This window comes from Cydia splendana, chromosome 1 (assembly GCF_910591565.1).
Source record: "Cydia splendana chromosome 1, ilCydSple1.2, whole genome shotgun sequence".
Lineage (NCBI taxonomy): Eukaryota > Metazoa > Arthropoda > Insecta > Lepidoptera > Tortricidae > Cydia > Cydia splendana.
In genome coordinates this window covers 29,356,221-29,377,603 of record NC_085960.1, presented here as the reverse complement: position 1 = coordinate 29,377,603, position 21,383 = coordinate 29,356,221, and the positions used below count along the sequence as shown (strand labels likewise).

General features: G+C 40.3%; 2 protein-coding genes across 2 annotated transcripts in view; one reads left to right on the top strand and one right to left on the bottom strand.

The window, feature by feature from the left end:
* Positions 1-11,468, top strand: part of LOC134796928 (WD repeat-containing protein on Y chromosome) — a 29,795-nt gene extending 18,327 nt beyond the window's left edge. Inside the window, exons 13-18 of the mRNA XM_063769125.1 lie at positions 5,553-5,713; positions 6,777-6,988; positions 7,491-7,672; positions 8,140-8,281; positions 10,172-10,369; positions 10,714-11,468. Coding sequence (XP_063625195.1) covers positions 5,553-5,713; positions 6,777-6,988; positions 7,491-7,672; positions 8,140-8,281; positions 10,172-10,369; positions 10,714-10,902 — 1,084 coding nt within the window. The 3' untranslated portion in view covers positions 10,903-11,468. The remainder of the gene's footprint in view (positions 1-5,552; positions 5,714-6,776; positions 6,989-7,490; positions 7,673-8,139; positions 8,282-10,171; positions 10,370-10,713) is intronic.
* Positions 11,469-13,930: 2,462 nt separating this feature from the next.
* LOC134792569 (ELAV-like protein 1) lies at positions 13,931-19,347 on the bottom strand. The gene has a single exon (XM_063763819.1). The coding sequence runs from the start codon at positions 18,932-18,934 to the stop codon at positions 17,852-17,854; it is 1,083 nt and encodes a 360-aa protein (XP_063619889.1). The 5' UTR covers positions 18,935-19,347; the 3' UTR covers positions 13,931-17,851.
* Positions 19,348-21,383: the final 2,036 nt, after the last annotated feature.

The following is a 21,383-nucleotide window of genomic DNA, read 5'->3' as shown; positions in this document are numbered from 1 at the left end:
AACTTAGACTTAAATACATTTTTGCTGGTGGCTTTGGTGCTTTTCCTAATATTTAAGGGGTAAGTATGTTGTTATAGATTTTAGGAACGAAAAAATGAAATGTTGTAGATGTGCCCGTCAGTATTCTCAGACTGCTCTTACCTAGTTTCAAAAGATACCTGGTTCTCCTGTGATCTATACCTTTAGTCATCATCTTCGACTGTTCTTCCATCTCCATCCATTTACCTTTTCTATGACTCCTTTCATAACATCCGCTGACATAGGCAGAGCCGGTTCCGGACCCATATATTCCGCCTCCGCCTCCATCCTCGCCAACAAACTGTAATCGCAGTTTGGCGAGGAATATAATTTGTGACAAAATTGTTGTACTTCCTTATAAATAAATTAAAAAAAAAATCCGCGCCAGCTCGTGCGCCGTTTCATTTCCCATCACTCCCTAGTGTCCTCGGTACCCATGCCACCGTGACACTTCTTTATTTGCCTATCGAGTTAAGCTCCTCTCGACATTCTCTTACGAGAGAGGTGTCCGATACTTTCTTTAGTGACTTTAGTGCTGCCTGGCTATCTGTATATATTACAATAGCGCCTTCTTGCTGCACACTCTCTTTAACCTTATACGTGCACAGCGGGCTATTGCACATACCTCTGCTTGGAAAACGCATATCTGCACAGTGATATTGATACTTGCTTTCCCGGTTTAAGGATCACTATGCTAGTTTCGTTGAGCTTCTTCTTGAGCCATTCGTAAAGCAGATGGTCGTCGGGTGTCTGACTTCCACCTTCCATTTGTCTCTCTCCTACATTGTACCCTGTATTTCTTATCAAATATCTCCTGCCTTTTTATTAGGTCGGTATTGGCCATCAACATCTCAAATTTTGATAGTGCCTCTCTTTGTATCAGCGCGTGTCTCTTGTCCACGTAGCTTCTTCTCCATTCCTTACATGTTTTTTTATGATATAGGAGGCAAACGGGCACACGGATCACCTGATGGTAAGCGATTACCGCCGCCCATGGACACCCGCAACACCAGAGGGCTTTCATTCTATATCACTGTTCAGTAGCTCTTCTCCACCCCATTCCAAGCTTCAAACCTAGCATTACCTCCAATCGCATGTGCTGGAGTCGTTCTCATATCCCCATATAGCACCCTGGGTAGTACATATCACCGCCTTGTAGATCCAGCGGATTTCTACTTCTCTCGTGTCGAGGTTCCTCTCAAACTCTAAAATGCCCAGAAAGCAGCGGTGCTGACAGCCCTGACCGTCGCGTCCCTCAGGTCAGATTCCGAGCATTGACATAGTGCCCTTTTGCATTGACATAGTGTACTTATGGCTTTTGCCGTCTGCTCCTTGATGTGAGTTTTGTATCTGATCTGAGCGTACTGTCTAGAATAACTTCTAGATATTTCAGCTCATTCACCATTTCTAGTTCTATACCTTTTATCTTTCTGGGTTTCATCTCTTTTATTCTTCTATTAGTGAATAACACTAGCTTTGTTTTCGAAGGATCTCTATACACGTATCATTTTATCTCTTACGACTCTAAAAACCGTCCCTCTCACTATTAACATTCCGTAGTCAGAGTAAGCCTACATGTACATCAGTGGCGGCGCGTCAAACATATCCATAGGCAAGCCGGGGCTAATTTGGCTTTCATATTTCCTTTGCAACTCTGCTCATACGTCCAAAAACAGGCAAGCCGGTGGGAATCGGCTTTTATGGACGCGCCGCCACTGATGTACATACCCCCCCTGTTGAACTCTTTCACCATTGAGTCTAGCAGTAGGCACCACATCAGGGGGGACAGACACCCCCCTTGTGGGAACCATCTTCTTGGACTAATTGTTTAATCTCTAATCTCAGATTATTATTTTTTTTTTTATTTATTACTATTATTAATACAAGAAATAACCTTACGATCTAATTCAGTTCCCTGCAAAACTGTTTACACAGTTTGTCTGCAGGTGCGAGTCTCTTATGTAATTACTTACATACGTAATCAATGTAAAATATTATAAAAACTAACATCATACACTTAACTAATATAATCAGATATACCTTACTTTACTTGGGTGACATTTGCAGGCACAGGCATACAATTGTCACCCAAGCATTTTTAATAGGTGCTGCTTGATTGCTGTTTTAAATTTAGTTTTATTGGGCTCGAGCCTGATATTTTCTGGAAGACTGTTTAAAAGATATGGCAACCTTTTTTTTAGAGTTCGGTCTCCGTAATAATTGGTGACGCGGGGTATTTCATATTTTCGCACAGCCGCTGATCTTGTATTATGTTTATGTTCTACTCGTGTCGAGATATGCTCCTTATTGCTGTGGTTGTTAATTGCTAAGAGGTATTTGTGTTTTAAGCTGACCGGGAGTATTTTACAAATTTTAAATAGTTTATTATAATTACCTTTACAACTGTTTCTAGTTTTTTTATTGACGAGTAACTTTAAGAATCTAATTTGTAGCACTTCTACTTTATCTATATACGATACGATGGGAGGCTACTTTCGACTTCGAGCCTTGACCATAATGTATTCAAATATATCTTGTGATAATAAATCTAGTAACTTTTTACGTCAAAACGCCGTAAACTGTTTTTAGTCACATTTATTAGATTACCTTTTCATGCTTGGCATATAAATCATATAATACAATGAGTCCAATCGACACTGAAGTGACTACTTTTTGGATTTTTATTGTTTGCTTATTTCTATATACTTATTATTAGATGTCAAGCACCAGATAACCACGTTTTATTGGTTATTGAAACATCTTTCATTTGATATATCACTCGTTTAAAAATGTTAGGTAGTTTTTGATATACAGTACAGCATTCTCAGTCGCGCCCGCACCTCCAAGTAACCGAGCGCGCGCGGTTCGCTGCGCCGCGCTCGCGGTATAATCATCGTAGTTTACTTATTTATTATCGGATTCACATAATTCAAGAAGTAACGTGTAGCTTAATCATCTACCTGAATTATTTATACAACATTTTTTTTATCTAAGTGGCCGTTTTCATTGTGTTTTTTGATTGAGAAAAAAAGACAGATGTTAAGTTTTCGGATTTTTGTAAATAAAAAAAAAAAATTAAATTACACTTTTAGTTATATAGTATGTTTTATTGTACATTTCATCAGCTTTCATAGGACACCTCATTTTTAAAAATCTGATAATAACTTGCCGAGTAATTATCTAAACTTTGAAACCCGGGACCGCCATCTTTGTGACGTCACAGTTAACCCCTCCACGGTCTTAGAAAGTGACGAGTTCTTATTTCGTACTCAGTAAACTCTACCGAACACAACGATACCACTCGTCGGTAGGATACTGTCCATTCACATCAAACCGTGTATAAGGCCCTTGGGCCGCTGTACTAATATTTATAACCTGTAACTATAGATAAAGACACCTAAGTATAGTTATTTGTACAACAAGAGATCAAAGTTAGATATTTCTTCGAGTGCTTATTTTGAGTCCCGTGCAAGCGAAAGATTCTATAATAGATTCACGAGCGTAGCGAGTGAATCTAATTTAGAATCTTGAGCGTAGTAAGGGACTCAAAAGCGCACGAGAAGTAAATAACTTTGATCTCGTGTAGTACACAAAATTTTTCACCTGAGCAGTGAGAACATACCTATTCCTATTAGACAACTTGAAAAATTTAATCCTTCTTCATCACTTAATACCTGCACTCATGTTTCCTAAACATATACAAACAATTAAGTTTAATTACCGCAATCGAACACAAAAACAAAACGTAATAATAAATTTCAGTAAAGCGCAAACCTGTAGTATTAAGCACCGAGGACCGCAAGGCGGTATGGAAGGATAAGCAGCTACACGGGCGGTTCTACAAGGCCCTCATGGGACCCGATGTAGACCTACCCGCGTCGGTGAACTGGCTACGATTCGGGGACCTCTTCGGAGAAACCGAGGGTTTTGCCTGTGCAATTGCGGACGAAGTTATCATAATGAATAACTACCGGAGATATATCCTGAAGGACGGTACGGTCGACATTTGTCGGGCATGCCGCCGTCCCGGAGAGTCACTCAGGCATATTATCTCCGGTTGTTCTCATCTTGCTAACGGCGAGTACTTGCACAGACATAATCTCGTAGCCAGAATTATTCACCAGCAGCTTGCCCTCCTATACGGCCTTGTGGACCGCGAAGTGCCGTACTACAAGTACTCACCTGCGCCAGTTCTCGAAAATGGTCGTGCCACGCTCTATTGGGATCGATCTATCATCACTGACAGGACTATTGTAGCCAATAAGCCTGACATCGTGCTGATAGATCGATCGCAGCGCCGGACCGTGCTCGTCGACGTCACCATCCCCCATGATGAGAATCTCGTGAAGGCCGAGAAGGACAAGTCCAGCAAGTACCTAGACTTAGCTCACGAGATAACCGCCATGTGGGATGTTGACTCGACGATCATTGTTCCTATAGTCGTGTCAGCGAACGGTCTCATAGCGAAGAGTCTCGACCAACACCTAGAGAGACTCTCGCTGGGTGGTTGGATCAAGGGTCAGATGCAGAAGGCGGTAATTTTGGACACGGCCCGTATAGTACGTCGATTCCTCACTCTGCGGCCCTGACCACCGGCAGCTTGGGCCCTGCCCCGCTGCCGGCGGCACCCTAGCTTAGGTTTTTTATAATGTGTTTATATGTATTTTTATGGTTTTTTATGTGCTTTTGTATTTTACTTTTATATTCATGTTATAAACAACCTAACTTAAGAAGAAAAATAAATAGAGAGAATAATTTCAGTAAAATAATATGGAAATAACGAACATCAACTGACACTTCAATCGACAACTTTAAAAAAAAAAATTATAAGATACGGTCCGAGTTGCGGATAGGTACTATTTGTCAACTATGGTAGAAATTCTTAAAAGTAAAATAATTAATTTTGCGTAATAATCTGTGTATTTTTTGAGTTCATTATTTTAATTGTACAATAAAATACCTAAAATATAGTATTATATCAGTTTTTATCATATCTTAAACTTTATTTTTACTAATTAATTATTAAGAATTCATACTCGTACGTGGTTTGGAACAATGCGGTCTGAAGTTTTCGGGGGTCTATTATAAACCCTCAATATACCGTTGAATGTCGTTTTAACTTTTTTTTGTCTGTTTCTTTTTGCTAACAGTCTGAAAGGGACAGAGATAATAGAACCCAAGTATTTCGAACTTGTATTAGACCCCGAATGTTAAAATGACATTGGACTATAAAGGTCACTTGAATGTCATTTTGTCTCACTAAGTGAGCAAAATCGCATTTTGCTCACTGTTTTCAAGAAGCAAAGTACCCTTGTTCGAGCTGCTGAGGTGATAAAACTGTTTCTAGACTCTTTGCTCCAGACGGTGAGTAAACAAGTTGCGCGGTGGAATTCTAGTAGAAATTTACTAAATCCAGTTTAACATACCCGGCCTCACGCAATCAAACCCTACTACATGTATGTACCTACTTAATTCTCGCCAACTATCTGCGTTGAGCAGTAAACCTGTGGTCACGTGTTGTTTTGGTAATGCAGCAGTATGAGTGGACGCACCGTGGACACGGCAGCAGCGGTGCAGAAGGCGCGCGCACGCCGCGTGTCTACCGTATCGCTCCCGCAGCGGGCGCAAGCTATGCGCCATCTCGCCGTGCACGCCATGGTCTTCCTCGAGACCCGGCCTATGCACATGCGCGTTGGTTAGCAAAAAAATTCTACCTACTATCATGTCTCGCTAGTGTCCATCGCCATGTAAGTACGATGCTCGGTAGACCACTCCGGTAAACCGTAACGTTTAAGTATTCGCCGTCATCTTTAACTGTGGTTGTTGTAGTAAAACGGCGTTTTACCATCGTAGCATTAAATGCGCACGTAGATCTTTCGCGCGAGATACAGCTAGGGCTTCCAAATACCGGACTTCTTTCAATACCGGTATTAATACCGATACTGTCTTCATTAATACCGGGATCCCGGGACCCCGGTATTGACTATGAATCGCTTAAAATTTTTGAGTTTTATAAAAAAAGGCTCACTGTAACACCAGATATGTATGTCCTTAGCTTAGGATATTAAACAATAATCGCCATCTGCAATAATTATCATTTCACCCTCCAGGTTGGCAATCATTTTATCCGCCTTGTTAACTTCACCAGTCACATTTTTAGTTCAACCCAATAAACCAGCCAACTATATTCAAATTTGCCACCATTCGTTCTTATTCGTTTGCCATACAATTCCTTGCTCATTTATTTCTACTTTTTGATGTAATTTTAAACTAATTATATTAATATCATATCCTGAACATCAGAATTCATCACCAAATATTTATCTAACGCATATGCACAGATCTTGTTTCAATTAAATGATCTTCTTTAATTAAATAAATATATATATATATATTATAGGACAATTTTACACAGATCGACCTAGTCCCACGGTAAGCTCAATAAGGCTTGTGTTGTGGGTACTAGACGACGAAATGGGCAAGTAATCTTCTTTATACAGCCGAATTTAATCATTTTATTGGATTTTAAACGGTATAATCGGCACATTTTCCTTGTTTTTGAAAATACCGGGATCCCGGTATTGCATTAAAAAATACCGGTATTGAAAAATGTGTTTAAACAGACGGGATCCCGGTATTGGAAGCCCTAGATACAGCCCTCTAACATACCATAATGTAAATACATGTTTCTCAGCTGAATGAAGCCTCATAAAATTCTTCGCTACTTTTACAAAAACATACAATCTTTGTTTTTCCAGCATCACTGATGTTGTCCGTCGAAAACGGTATGGTGCAAGCGTGGTCAGACCACTCAGCCGGCGGTTTCCAGGGCTCTTTCCAAGCCGTGCACACAGCTGGTGACTACGTCTCTGCGTTGGCCACTGACGTGCAGAACAACTACCTCTTCACTGGCACTACTGTGGGATACATAAAGACTTGGCTTATGTCGAATTATCTTGTCAATATGGAGGTCAGTACAGTAATGATGGAGAAGAACAAAACTGCTATTGCCCAAAAGTTTATTCATCAGACAGTGTCTGGCTTTCTGGCTTACCTGCGAATGGCAAAAATACCTTGTACGGCACAGGGAAATACGGGGATGTTACTTACATTCTGAGTAGATCTGTAGGGCTACTTAATTCAAAGGATCTCTCGGTGATGCCCACAGAGCGGGCAGTGCCGAGGGGTAGGTGTAACGTCGCTAGAATTCTGGGGTCTATACCAACAGCAGGGTTTTTTAAATATATAGGTATTTGTTATCTATTTTCCTAGAAGTTTAGGTTGTTTGTATATTTTAACTGGTGCTTTGATTAATAAATAAAGAGTAGATAATGTCGCATGGAGCTATAAGGAACTTACGTCATGTGATTACGTCCCCAACTTGTCAACTAGAGGCATAGGCCATACCTTAGGCCATGCCACGCAGAGCAAGACTTGTATTAAGCTAGTAACGGTTAATTGATTCCCCCCAGGTACACGTCAACATGCCAGCTCTCCGCCTCGAGTTCCCGTTCCTGTGGCGTGACCGCATCGAGGGTCGCGCCAAGCGTTGTGTGCGCGATCAACCTCTGCCCTTGCTACTGAACAGCTACAGAGCCCACCCGCGTTGCATCACTACCCTCGCCTATATCGACGAGTACAAGCTATTGCTCAGGTAGGTACTACGCGCTCAACGAAGACCATATCATGATGTTATAGGTACAAGCTGTTGGTCAGGAACTACCGGTCCCGTCGAGGGTTGTTTCAAGTGATGAGTAGGTATAATCTGCTCACGTACTACAGTATTTAGTTCCTTTGTCGCGTATCTACATGGTCCCATGGTGATTGGTGCTGAACAACTATAGACTCTATAGAGGATAGCTGCATTGTATATTGGATCATCACATTCATCACACATCAACGACATGATTGATACCTACGAGTAGGTACATTAACGACAATAAACTGTTGCTCGGTGGTACCTGCCCCATGACTCCCATGAGGATCACGTTAAGCGCTGTAGTGACCAGCTGCTGCTTATTATATTCATTTGAATCGACGAGTACATATGTACTATCTACTATAATCCTAATATGACACTCTCAATCAACCGACCCATTTAAATCTAATCTTTTCACGCAGTGGCAGTTCAGACTACAGCGTTAGAGTCTGGCGTCTTTCCGGCGAGTACCTGCATACCCTGGGCTCCTTCAGGCCCTGGAACCTGGACGTGACGTCTGTGCCACCTGATGTCAAGAAAGTTGCCAGCTTTACCACTATGAAGGTGAGCTTTCTTGTCTACAATTGATAAAGCTGAACACTGACTCACGAATCTTTCAAAAAAGTCGCCGCATTAGAAAGGTTTAGTACATTTGAGGGCTGGTGTGAGTAATTTAAAGGATTCAGAAGAACAATAATATTTTTTTCATCAAATTCAATTTAATGGCGTTCTTATTAGTCCATCATTCATTTTAATTTCTGTAGGCTTTGCTCGTCCTCCCAAAAAACACCGGTGGTCTATCTCGCGGGTGAAATACTGTTGCGGCTTGCGGAGCACTCGTGCTAAGCCTAAAAAGTTTCAATCAGGGGCGTATTTACCCTAGGGCCATCCGGGCCATGGCCCGGGGCCCAACCTCCGGGGGCGGCATATGCCGCCCCTGGCGGATTTCATTTTTTTTTCTTCCTTGAGTTCTGGGGCGGCGAAACGTATTGGCCCGGGGCGCCAAATTTCAAAATACGCCCCTGGTTTGAATCACTTCAGTTTTAGTATTCAGCGAGTATACAGGGTGGAAAGGCACGACGATCCTTTCCGGAAATGAGAGATAGTTTAGCCTAAGCTCTATATTTTCTCCATAGAAACTATGTTAATATGGGCAACCGTTTCTAAATTATGACCTTTTAAACATCCACGCAAAAAACTACTTTGTTCTAACCCTAACAGGTGACAGGGTCAATGAACTTACTTGTAAACAATCAGTATTCGACAGGAAATTATGCTAATTTGTTGCCATCTAACCATTTTTAGGTCTGCTTACAGCACGGTAAGAATCATTGCAGGATTTTCGCTTTCTTAGTGGTTCCACTTGTTCAATACTTGAATGAAATAGTTATGTTATTCCTTAATATTAATAATACTAACCACAACATTGTTTACAACGACAGTTCAAATGGTGACATTGACAACCACTCAAAAGTACGCAATCGTCTTATAAATATCTCTAGTTTCCTTGACTGATAAAAAGGTTTTAGTTTCTTAACACGTTTCACAAAATTATTTTCGAATAATTGGAAACTATCTAAAATAATTAAAAATAACAAGTAGGTTGTGTTAGTTGCACCAAATGAACTTGCAAAAATGAAATACTAAGAATAAATCAAGAATAAATACTTCTTCAATACCAAACTAACAAACCTTCTTGCGTGGTAGGAAATAGACAAGACGTCTGATGTTTGAAATTAAATTTTCATTGAACTATACTTATTGAATGTCATATTCTTCAAATAAAAATGTTAGATGCTCGTGGCTATTTAAATTTGTGGGGCTGTGTAAAAGATATGGTGTACCAAACCAAACGGAATGTGAAACTGCGGACGAAATGAGACAAAGGCTAATTGGTGCTTTCTGCGGAGGATAAATGACGAAGAGCATACACTATATCGCATGTGCATCGACATACTCGGGTACGGGCTGCGGCGGCGTTGTAATACACGGAGGTACATTTGAACACCGTATGTGAAAAGAAGATAGTATTAAATATTGGAAAAAAGTAATTATCTAAGAAAGTAATAAAATTGTTTGTAATATTTTTGCATGCATTTGATTTATTTGACATTTATGCGTCATTCATACATCATTGCGATACTGTCAACGATCGGAAAAAAGTGTAAAGTCCCGAGCTTTCCCGACGGAGATCCTTAATCTAGCCGTCATGTGCACATGCTATAGGGTTATCACCACAGTTAAAAAGTAGTATTTTTGCAATTTTTATTTTTTACTCAATTAACGATTCTTACCATTACCAATAGTCTCTGTATCACTTAAACGACCTAATACTTCCGGGAAGGATCGTCGTGCCTTTCCACCCTGTATATATTGCCTAATATTTTGCTTCGTTTTAGAACTGGCACCTATTTGAAATAAGAATCCCATCAGCCTTAACATTATGTTATGCAGGTCTTCCGCGGAGGATACGTGTCGCGCTACGTGCCCGGCCAGATCGAGGTCGACAAGCTGCGCGACATCACTGAGCGCGAGCTGCGCACGGGCACGTTCGGCGCGCCGTGCGCAGAGCCGCTACTCGGGCACCACTTCAAGCTGCCGCGCCGGCCGGAGGCGCAGGCGCGGATTGTGCTCGATGATTCTCTGCCGACGGTTAGTAATAAAACCGAGGACCCAGAGCAGGGCTTATTGCCTCTTCCGTGTCATGTCACGCCGGGTAAATTGCGAGAGATAGGTGCCGCTTGTAGCACTTTCAGATGCTATGCAGCTTGACACGAGGACTCTGTTAATGGTCAGTTACATTCACAGGTTACATTGATGTTTCTATCCTTCATATACTTAGTGCCGTGTACCCTCTATAGGTACTAACAATAAGTGACCGGATTCTTCTGAGGCGACCAAAGGATAAAACGACGCTTCGTATCGTCGCGCTCGCTGAATCACAGATTCAGCCCGACAAGTTCTAATTTAACCGAAAACCACTTGTTATTTTCCAGATCCCGCTATACGCGCACCTGCGCATGGCATCCACTAACCCGATACGTCGGCCGCCCACGCCGGAGCTGGTGCGCGCCACGCGCCTGCGCCGCGCTGCGGCCGCCAACATGAAGAAGGCGCATTTCGGCTCCACTTCTATGGAGGGCGGACTTCTGCGGATGAGCTCGGAAAAGCGCCAAGAAATATGAGATGGGTTTAGATCATTGCGCAGGACACATTTAGTTACTAAGAGCGACAGGGAAATAAAATATAAGTAATTTTGCTTTGTCCCTGTCAGCAAAGTGTCCGCCCACCGGGAGTCCGGGATAGAGGTAATATGCTTCTTCTTTCTTCGCTGTAATAAACTTTGAGACTTCACCGATTCCCTTGACAGCAGCTTTTGAGCTATGTTCAAGAGAATCAGTCCACAAAGATGCAAAATGAGCTTGACGCCATTAAGTCAATATTTCACATCTCAACAAAATGACATCAGCTTGAGCCTTGGACTTTTTAAATATCAGTTAGAGTTAAACCAAGCTAAGTTGACAGCGATTTTGATAGTCAAACGTCTAGGAAATTATGACGTTGAAATAACACTGCACGTCTGATCGAGCTATAAAAATCGGTGCAGTGTTGTCACTTGTCTTGGTCTTACTCTAACACTATTGCTTTAATATTGTTTTAGATTGATATGTTGTGATTCTATTAATATATGTTATTTATAGATTAATCATGTGATTCTTATCAGTATATTTTTTATTATAATTAAGACCTGCCATTTGTTTTATTAACATCTGAATCCCTACCAGGCCGCGTAGCCAACATGCCAATCGCTTACGCTCCGTAGCGATCGAATCGCAACAAATTATCACTGTCGCACTAATATGAAAGAGTGATAGAGAGATTTCGTTGTCGTAGCGATAGCGATTGTCACCTTGTCTAGGCCGGTTTACAACCCAAGTAGTCAGTCAACAAGGCGAACTTACAGCCTGGCAAAAAAGAGTAGAAATTAAAAAGTGGCAACACTGTAGTGTCGTCCCGTTCTCTTGTATATATTGATTTGAAAGGGACGACACTACAGTGTTGCCACTTTTTAATTTCTACTCTTTATTGCCAGGCTGTAGCTCCACCGTCACGAATGCGCCCCTGCGGCTCCGCGAAAAGATCCGGCCCGTCCTTGTCTTCTGGACAGTCGTGCGCTAAGGCTAGGGGCGTAGGGCGCAGGTAGCAAGCGGTTTAGGGAACGTGCAGGAACTGTAGGGGGCAGTACAGGAGCCCCGTTTATTGGCGCGAAGCTTCCAATGTAGCCCACAAGATGGCAAAACCTACAACGCACAAGAAAACGTACGTGTAATGTACAGAGCAGTACTTACCTACTTGCTTTAGCGTGAAGTGAGTACCTAATGTACTTACAGTTTGTTTCCGATTCAGGCTGGCAGACTCTCCAACACCCACTAGGGGTATTGCCATCGCGTTCCATTGTTTTAGCTAATATCCAATATATTTATTCTACGACTATTCTCTTTCCGCACAGACTCCACAACTCTCGACAAATTTCTTGATAACTAAGTTCTAATCTAAAATGCGTCTACAGTACCTGCTTTTATTTATTTCTCATTAAATACACTTCGTTATAACCATGATGATAAAAAATAGAGCCAAGTTCAAAATTGCTGGTGCCTTGGAGTATGGGACGGCCACTTGTCTGGGACGCTACGTGCGTAGATACCCTGGCGCCGTCCCATATTCCAAGCACCAAAGTTGGCGCTGGTGCGGCCGCATCCTCGGCCGAAAGCCTCAAACGCCGCAAATATGTCACACTAGGTAGTAGCTACATATTTGCGGCGTTTGGAGTGGAAACCCTGGGGCCGTGGGGACCTAGCGCGCGTCGCCTCTATGAGGAGCTGTCAAAGCGCCTCATAGAGGCCTCCGGTGACCAGAGGGCTGGCCAATATTTTGCCCAAAGGATCAGCATTGCTATCCAGCGGGGCAATGCGGCCAGCCTTCTGGGCACCCTACCTACAGACCACGATTTAGGGCAAATTTTTTATTTATAAGTTTTCGTAGTGTTTTTATTTTGTTGTAAAAGTCCTGAAATAAAACCCCACTAAATAAAAAAAAAAAGTTCAAGATTAGTAAAAATTAATTCGACTTAATATTAGGGAAAAAAGTTTTTCTAAGTAATGTTACTATGAATACACAAAAATGTACTACGTTAAAGCTACAAAATTAATAAGTGATAATGACGTAGCGTAGCTGCCTCAACGTAGGGTTGATAGGTCAACGAACGCCAAGGGCAGGGTGGCTTTCCGGCATTCAGTGATTCTGGTAATTAACTTAGTGATTTCCCTTAAATTGAATTAATATACCGTTATTATTACACGACTGCCCAAAAAAAAAAGAGTGTAAGGTTTACTCGGGTAATTCCGAATGTCGAAAACTGAATGTCGAATGTTGAAAAAGAGACTTTTATTATGATGGAATTAAAGGTGATTTTCATCTGAATTTCGGAATTATCCGACATTCGGTAATACCCGAATACACCTTATGGTTATTAACGAGTTTTGACGGAGGTGCACATTGCACAAATAGACTTTGGGATCTTTGCAGTTTACCTAACTAGTGTTTTGCCCTGAATATCAGCTATTTCATTTATTTATTGTAACATTATAAATTAAGAAGATATGATTATATTGATTATTCTTATATTAAGTCATCGAAAAATATTTTTTCATAATTCAGTCCAAGATCTAACCAACAGATACAAAACATAAGACTAAGAGCCGAACAAAAGGGCAATTCATAATTCGGACGCTCACACACAGTACGCAAAAAATCATATCGATTTCCTTGTCCCTTGTTATGATGCAGTTAATTGCAGTTCCTATATAAGTTGGCGTGCGCTGGAACTAATATTGCCAAGGCAACGTGAGGGGAACGCCACTGCGACTGCGCCGGCGGAACTCGGGGGTGCAATGAACTCTAGGGGTGACATCGTTTCACCCTCCTAGCAAATCTGGTGGCTTAAAACTGGGTGTTCCAATTTTGTTTAAACAGAGCCCTCGCCTGCTACTGATTCGTTTCAACGCGAGGGTTATTGTTCACTCACCTAGATTTAAAACAAGTTGGGAGCTTTTTAAATCCTTAATGCTAAATAAAATCAATACTGGATATTATTTGCCATGGTATACATGCTTCTTACGATTTTATACCAAAGTTGGTGGGTAAAATAAAACATTTTTATATTATTGCTAATGTCAATATTTTAATGTCTATATATTACCTACATCAGATTACATTCGTTGACATTATTCCAAAATTAAATGTAAGCAAGTCCACATGTTTGTATTTCCTCATACATTTATCGGCGATTTGTACTTTGTCTTAAATAACTCTAGAACTACATCCTAGGCCAAAACCTTACGATACCCAAACCTGCCCGAGGTAGGGCCGCCGAGACTGCCGCGTCCGACGCACCGCAGTCTCGGCAGCTCTCAGAACAAAAATAATAATAAACAAAATTGTTAAAGTGGTTAAATATACATAAGACGCCTAAAAAAACGAAATGTTAGTTGTTAAATTAAATTAATCTAAACACAAACAAAAAACTAAAACACAAAATATGAATGGAGAACAAAATTATAAATGGGTCAGGTGTAATGGCAGCGGTATGAATTTAGTGAAGTTATGATTGGAGGATTCCGTACCAGTTACGTAGGAGTAGCAAAAGCTCAGTTCGAGAGTCATTTACTGGTAAAGTTGAAAGGCCAGCCAAGGGCCTAGCCGAAGCCAACGCCAAAGGCTTAGATGGTCATAAACTTGGTAAGAACGCGAAATTTGTCCCCAAACTTCTTGATAAAGCATGGGACAACCCAAAAGTCATTTCATTACTATTGTAGTTGAAAACTGTAAAGCGAAATTCGTATAGCCGCGATGATTATGGCGACGCGAATTAAGCTCAAGAGTCTTTAAGGTACGGAACCCTATTATTATGAGCAATATTCTTATAATAATCCGTTTGCTCCTTCATCCAAGCCAGGGACGACACAATATACATTAAATTACAATTAAGTAATAAATGAATGCCCTAACTATTAAAACGCGTGACAATTTTAAATTATCCAGCTGCCCAGTCGAGAACAAAATTGTTTAGTGTTATCGTAACGTTATCTTAACTAAGTAGCCTATTTCAGTGCCAGCCAGAAAAGGCAACTTATTTTGTTTTCGACAGTACTACTTGGACAACTTTAAACAATTAAAAACTATGAAATCAACGTGTGAAACATTGAATATTTTACCACTGCAAAGAAATGAAGAGGTACATTTTAACCTGACTAGTTCCAAACACATTTGCATTTCGCTGTGTTATATGCATTTACGGATCAGCCTGCTGGCTTCCACGAGGACCAAAGACGGCACCGGGAATGGCGGGAATCCGTTCGCGCGTCGGTGGTCCGGCGCAGAAGTTGCCGAGCTTGGCCCGTGTACAAACTTACGTTAACCAAACACCACACCAACATAATTTGAACTCAAAATCCTAAGCAACTACATTTAAGTTTAAATTAGAGAACACAGTTTTATTTAAACACTAAATATAATAATTTATGTTGCGCAAAATATTAGCTGACTAGTTCCGTGTAGTTAAGTACTTTAAATAAATAATTATATACCTTAATGAAACATTTATACTTACGTGAATAAGAAATTAAAGAAAATACTTATTCCAAATGCATTCATTATCCTTTCTAGACGATTTATTTAAGAAATTCTCACCTCTTTAGTTCTTCCTTTTACGTACCTGATATGCATTTATGTTATCTATGAGTAATTAACTATGAAGTTACGGAATCTACTAGACACGAATGGGAACGACACAAATCTTGCGGTAGGTAGGTACATCTTTACTCAGTTTACAGAAAACTTACTTACACTAAGTAATATTCAATACATTAATATTATAACATCAAATGAAATCTATTACATGTCTATTATGATTACGATAATAAATTATGTTTATAATGAAATATAAAATTACTTAATTAAATGTAATAATAAATAGTATGTATTAATGATTATTTAATTAAATGAATTAGAGAGACAATATCATATATTTCATGTTAATGCCTGAATTTTGTGCGAGTTTAAAGGGGTAGCAAATGGGTACATCCTTGGAGTATTGCTTAAATATTCACTAAACCTAATATGTAGGTCTCGGCAGGAGCTGGCGCCCTGCCGTCCCATCTGCCCCTTCCAACTGCAGCTTGAGCCAGGCATTGCCTCTAGCGTATCAGAGAAGAGTTTGTCGTTATTTCAAACAGACATTCACTACAAATATGTGCGCACAAGTCTGATACATATATTAGACACATACAAAATTTAGTTCAATAAAATGTTGATCAATAATTACACAGTTATGTCATGGTCCTTCAACTTCATAATTTCGATTGAGATTACTTTTTAAGGTAGTCAATAATAACCCAAATCAAATCTTAAATAATATCTATCCACAAAACACCTAAATGGAATTTTATCAAGAATTATACATATGAATATACTGTAAGAGGGTATAATAAATATATGATTGAATAATAATATCAGTAACACTATTTTTCATTGATTTTGTGCATTTGAGTCTAGCTCAAAATCAAACAATCAACCATCATCATAATAATAAATAACTTTGCATCCTTGTCAATGAGATGAGGGTTCTTATTTGTAAAACTTTCGGAAACATGTACATATTTAATGGAAGAAGTAGAATGCTATTATACACTTTATTACTGTGAATTCACTTACTTCAAAGACGTGTACATTACTTTATCAGTCATAGTTGTATGTAATTATTAATAAACTTTGACATCTTTGGTAGTCCACAAAATAAACTGTGCTAAAGATTATTACAGTATTATTTTTATTGCAGTTAATTGAGTTTTTATAGACATTTGTATGTAAGTAAATATAATTGCACCTGGCATTTTCATATATATAAATAATAAACTTTAATTTACTTTTACTTATAGTAAAAAGTTTCATATTGCACTGTCAATCCGTAAAATATTATTGCAAGAATTGAGAAAATTCTGCTAGCATAATTGGTTCCAGTATCATGTAAATAATATCACCAGAACTTGTCTAATGTAATACACTCAAGTTTATAAACCATCTAGTGCATGCACATGTTTAGCCCGGTTAGCAACTTGGCTTACCACTGATCTGTGCATGTTTCACCATAACTAATGTATATGCAAATTGGGCTTAGAGCAGATGTAAAAAATCCGTTATTACAGTTTAAGTAGGTAACATTCATATCTATGAATATGATTTTATCAGAGTCACCAATTTGCACTCGGCACAAAATTCTACTTAAGGGCCAAATAAGTGACCTTTGAATGTAAGTATTGCTTGGTAACATGAGGCTCAAAAATTTCTATTTCTATTGGTGTTCCATCCTTGTTGGGCAAAGAAGGCAAGTACTTGATTGGGGACTTATCTTAAGTTTACCCATGAAGTTTATACACATACAGGATTACAAAATTTCCTGATCATTCCAGCAGACTCTACATACCACTTGGACATCATAATGACAGTGTTACATCTAGCACTGCCTAGCTTAACATTAAAAAGTTTAAATATGAATTTTAGTGATACATTTAACATTAAAATTGCTTGAGATAGAACCATATGTCTATATCAGTTGCCTGATTGAATCAAGAGTAATGACCAGTGACAGTTGTTCGTCAGCAGAAATAACTTCAATATAAAAAGGATATCTTATTAGGAAGATGAAATAAATATGGGATCAATAATACAGTCTCACTGTTTTATGGGATATGAAACTATAAGTACATATTAAAAAAGTGATGTTATGTATTAAACCTTCCATGAATGGGAGATTGTGAAGAATTCTACTTCTTACAGCAATAGACATTCCGTCAAAAACTTGTCTATTTTAAACAGTACTGTTAAGCCACAAGAAGCTAGTCCATTTCAGGGAAGGTTCATATTTTGTACTTGTTATTCACACTGACTTAAAAAAATTCTCATGTCACTCTTGTTACCTATGTCATACTAAAATTAATCAATCTTTTGTGATGTCCATGACAGTAATGATCAACATTTTTGTATTAGCTACAATTTATTGACTAGACTTTGCAGAGCTTAAGATTTACTCTTATTCGTTTTGAAGCTGACCTGGAGCACCTGGCCATTCAATGAGTAGCCATTGAGCGACTGGATGGCCACCACTGCCTCATCATAGTTGGTCATGGTCACAAATCCATAACCTTTGCACTTGTTGGTAGTGGGATCTCTTATAATTTTAACACTCTGGACTGCGCCGAACGGGCCAAAGAGCTGCCACAGGATGCTTTCCTCTGTGTCAGCCCCAATATTGTACACAAAAATGCACCAACCTGAGCCTCCTAGAGCATTACCTTGAATCAGGGGGTCGGCTAGGGGAGAAAATCTCTGCAAACCTTTGTTGATGGCCAGGAGAGCCTTGCCTGCAGGTCCAACGAAGCGGCGTGTGGACGTCGGTGCCAGATATGCGGCCAGTGGTGCGAGAGCTTTGTTCTGGTTGCTGGGATTGTTAGCACATTTGACAGTCATAGGCCCTGTCCCGCCGGGCGGCACGGTGCCGTTGAGCTCGCGGATGGCGGCTTCGGCCTCACAGCGCTGGTCGTAACGGATGAAGGCGACGCCGCGCGAGGGCCCCTGGATGGTCTCGCTGTCGCCGCCGCCCTGCAGCAGGTGGCCCACGTTCACGTTCTCGTGCAGGATGCGCGAGCTGATGATGGAGCCGTAAGGCCCGAACAGCTTTTCTAGCTCCTGCTGCGTCATGTGTTTGGGCAGACCGGACACATACAGGTTAGCGCCTTTGATAGCGTCGGAGCTTGGCCGCGCGTACGATACTTTGATGATCTTATTCTGTAATCTCAAGCCGTTCAGTGTGTTGACCGCTTTCTCTGCGTCCTCCGCCTTGTGGTAGTTGACGAAGGCGTATCCGAGACTTTGTCCGTTCAGGATGTGGTCGGGGAATACGGTCACTTTGTCTCTTATCAACTTGCAACTTTCTACTTCGCCGACACTCGAGAACAGTGACCTGATCTCCTCCTGTGTCATCGTCTGTGGCAAGTAGTTCACTATAAGGTTGGTCTTCGACTCATTATTGCTCGGCTGCACCTTGCTTCCATTTTGCGTGGGTTGATTCGCGTTAACGGTGTCAAGTGAATTTGCCATCATTTTTTACTAATTTATTTTTACAGATTTCCGGGGATACGGTCCAGTCGCTGGACTAAAAAGTTAATTAAATATGAACTAGATCATAGATTCTTCACTAGTTTTGTTAACACCACTTCGCGTTGGTTGAAAGCGTATGCAAGGAAAGAAAATCAATAAGATGCTGTCCACATTCGTACTTATCTTGCGTTCGGTGTTACGGCACCGACTCCGTTGAATCAAAATATAATCAGAAACACAAATTAACGTTAGTTTATTAGATCTTACGGAGAATACGAAAGCAAAGTGAAAAGGAAATCAACCAAAAATCTATGCGACGTGCGACCTATTCTCGTAAATTCATTTCTTTCACTTCACTTTCTTTTTAAAAGGTTGCCACATTAACATTTATCTTTCCACCATCCACCACATCAACAGTTTCGATCCGTGAGTTCACAATGCACTGAAAGAGGGAGCCACTGTCTACGAACAATTCTTATTAGCTTCCAACAAGTAACATTTTCTTTCGAAATTGTTGTTTTTTTTTAATAATATCTAATAATAGTATTGTGCAAACACTTACATTGTAAATTTGTTAGTCTAGCAAAAAACTTCGCTACTTTTTCCGATCTTCAGGTTAATTCACATAACACTTTGAGCTTTATAATTTGTTTTTGTGAGATTTTTTTATACCACTACATAAGAATCGTTATAAATGATAAAGATAACGAGTACACTTGTCTTATGAACGAGTTAAATAATTTACCATTTTCTGGGGAAATGAATTACCCCGAATTATAATTAATTTTGTCCGCTGGCAGCATTATCCATTGCCAACGTCATAGAAATAAATCAAGGTGACAACGTACAGAAGTAATTCGATAGCGTTTACAAAGATTGCTAAGTGAATAAAGCTTTTACACAAGAGGTATTTTCTATAAATAGTTTTTATTTTTTCCACCGAAAATACTACAGAACTTGGAACGTATTTGAAGCGCCATCTATAGTGAGCAATTGGCTATTTTAAATATGTTTGTAGCGCCTACTTAAATATGTTTGTAGCGCCTACAAGTGTAAAATAGTGTTCTACTCTATCAAAGCTTGTGCTCCGTTATATTTTGCAGGTCAACCAATGGGCAAGGAATTCTATAGAACTCTATTTTCACCTACTTTCCTATTAGTGTAAGCTGTACGCTATAAAAAACCGCAAATCGATGTACCTACAGTTTAGCCGTTTGGCACACGTATACTACAGGTAAAATAAAAATGTTTTGACCCGCAGTTCCTAAAAAATTTTTCCTTAGGAGGGGAGGGCGAGTCATTGTTTTATTTTTATGGAACCGAAAAAAATTGTTTCCAGAAACCTATCCTGTGGTATTATATGAAAGGGCTTTTTGAGCGGATTCTAAAAATATACCACATCATTACATTTCAGCCATTTTTTTTTAATTAAAACTAAAAGAATTTTCAAAACGTACTTACCAAGATTGGGCTCCTCCAGATACGATAAGGCTGATTTTTTGACATTGGAAATGTCTTTTCGTTCGCTCCAGTATACGGTCCGATTTCACGAAAAAGTGCGATCCCCTTATATCTCGGAAAGTTGTGAAGATATGATATTAAAAAAATAGGCTCAAAAGACGCATAATCACGAGAGCTGTAAGGTGCAAAAATAATTATTCGAGAAAGTCAAAAACAAAAAAAGTTATGGTCGAAATAGTGAAAATAAAATAAAAAATTTTCCGAATTTTTGATTTTGGTGCTCGATAATTTGAAAACGAAGAATGATATCAAAAATTTGAGAAAAACGGCTCTGGACAATTTAGTCAGCTACAATTTGAGCCTAAAACAAAGACGATCGGGTTAAGGGTTTGCCCTGTAGCCTAACCTTAAAATAGTCAAAAAGTCAGAACGACATTTTTCACAGGACATTTATGACTTCATGTTTCGCAGAGTTCGTTATCGGTGTTTGTTGTGAATTATCGGGATTATGACGGCAAAATAACACTTGCACTGCGTGGGCTTTCAAAATCGCTGCAGATTTTTCTTGGCCTAACTCTATCTATCCTGTTTGAGACGGGCGTAGATAACGCACTATTCGACAATCTATGCATTCTTGTGGTGGTGGAAATAGAAATAGAGGGAGAGGGAGAGGGAGAGGGAGAGGGAGAGGGAGAGGGAGAGGGAGAGGGAGAGGGAGAGGGAGAGGGAGAGGGAGAGGGAGAGGGAGAGGGAGAGGGAGAGGGAGAGGGAGAGGGAGAGGGAGAGGGAGAGGGAGAGGGAGAGGGAGAGGGAGAGGGAGAGGGAGAGGGAGAGGGAGAGGGAGAGGGAGAGGGAGAGGGAGAGGGAGAGGGAGAGGGAGAGGGAGAGGGAGAGGGAGAGGGAGAGGGAGAGGGAGAGGGAGAGGGAGAGGGAGAGGGAGAGGGAGAGGGAGAGGGAGAGGGAGAGGGAGAGGGAGAGGGAGAGGGAGAGG

Coding starts and splice junctions, on each gene's coding strand:
- LOC134792569 (XM_063763819.1), bottom strand. CDS start 18,934: ATGATGGCAAATTCACTTGACACCGTTAACGCGAATCAACCCACGCAA.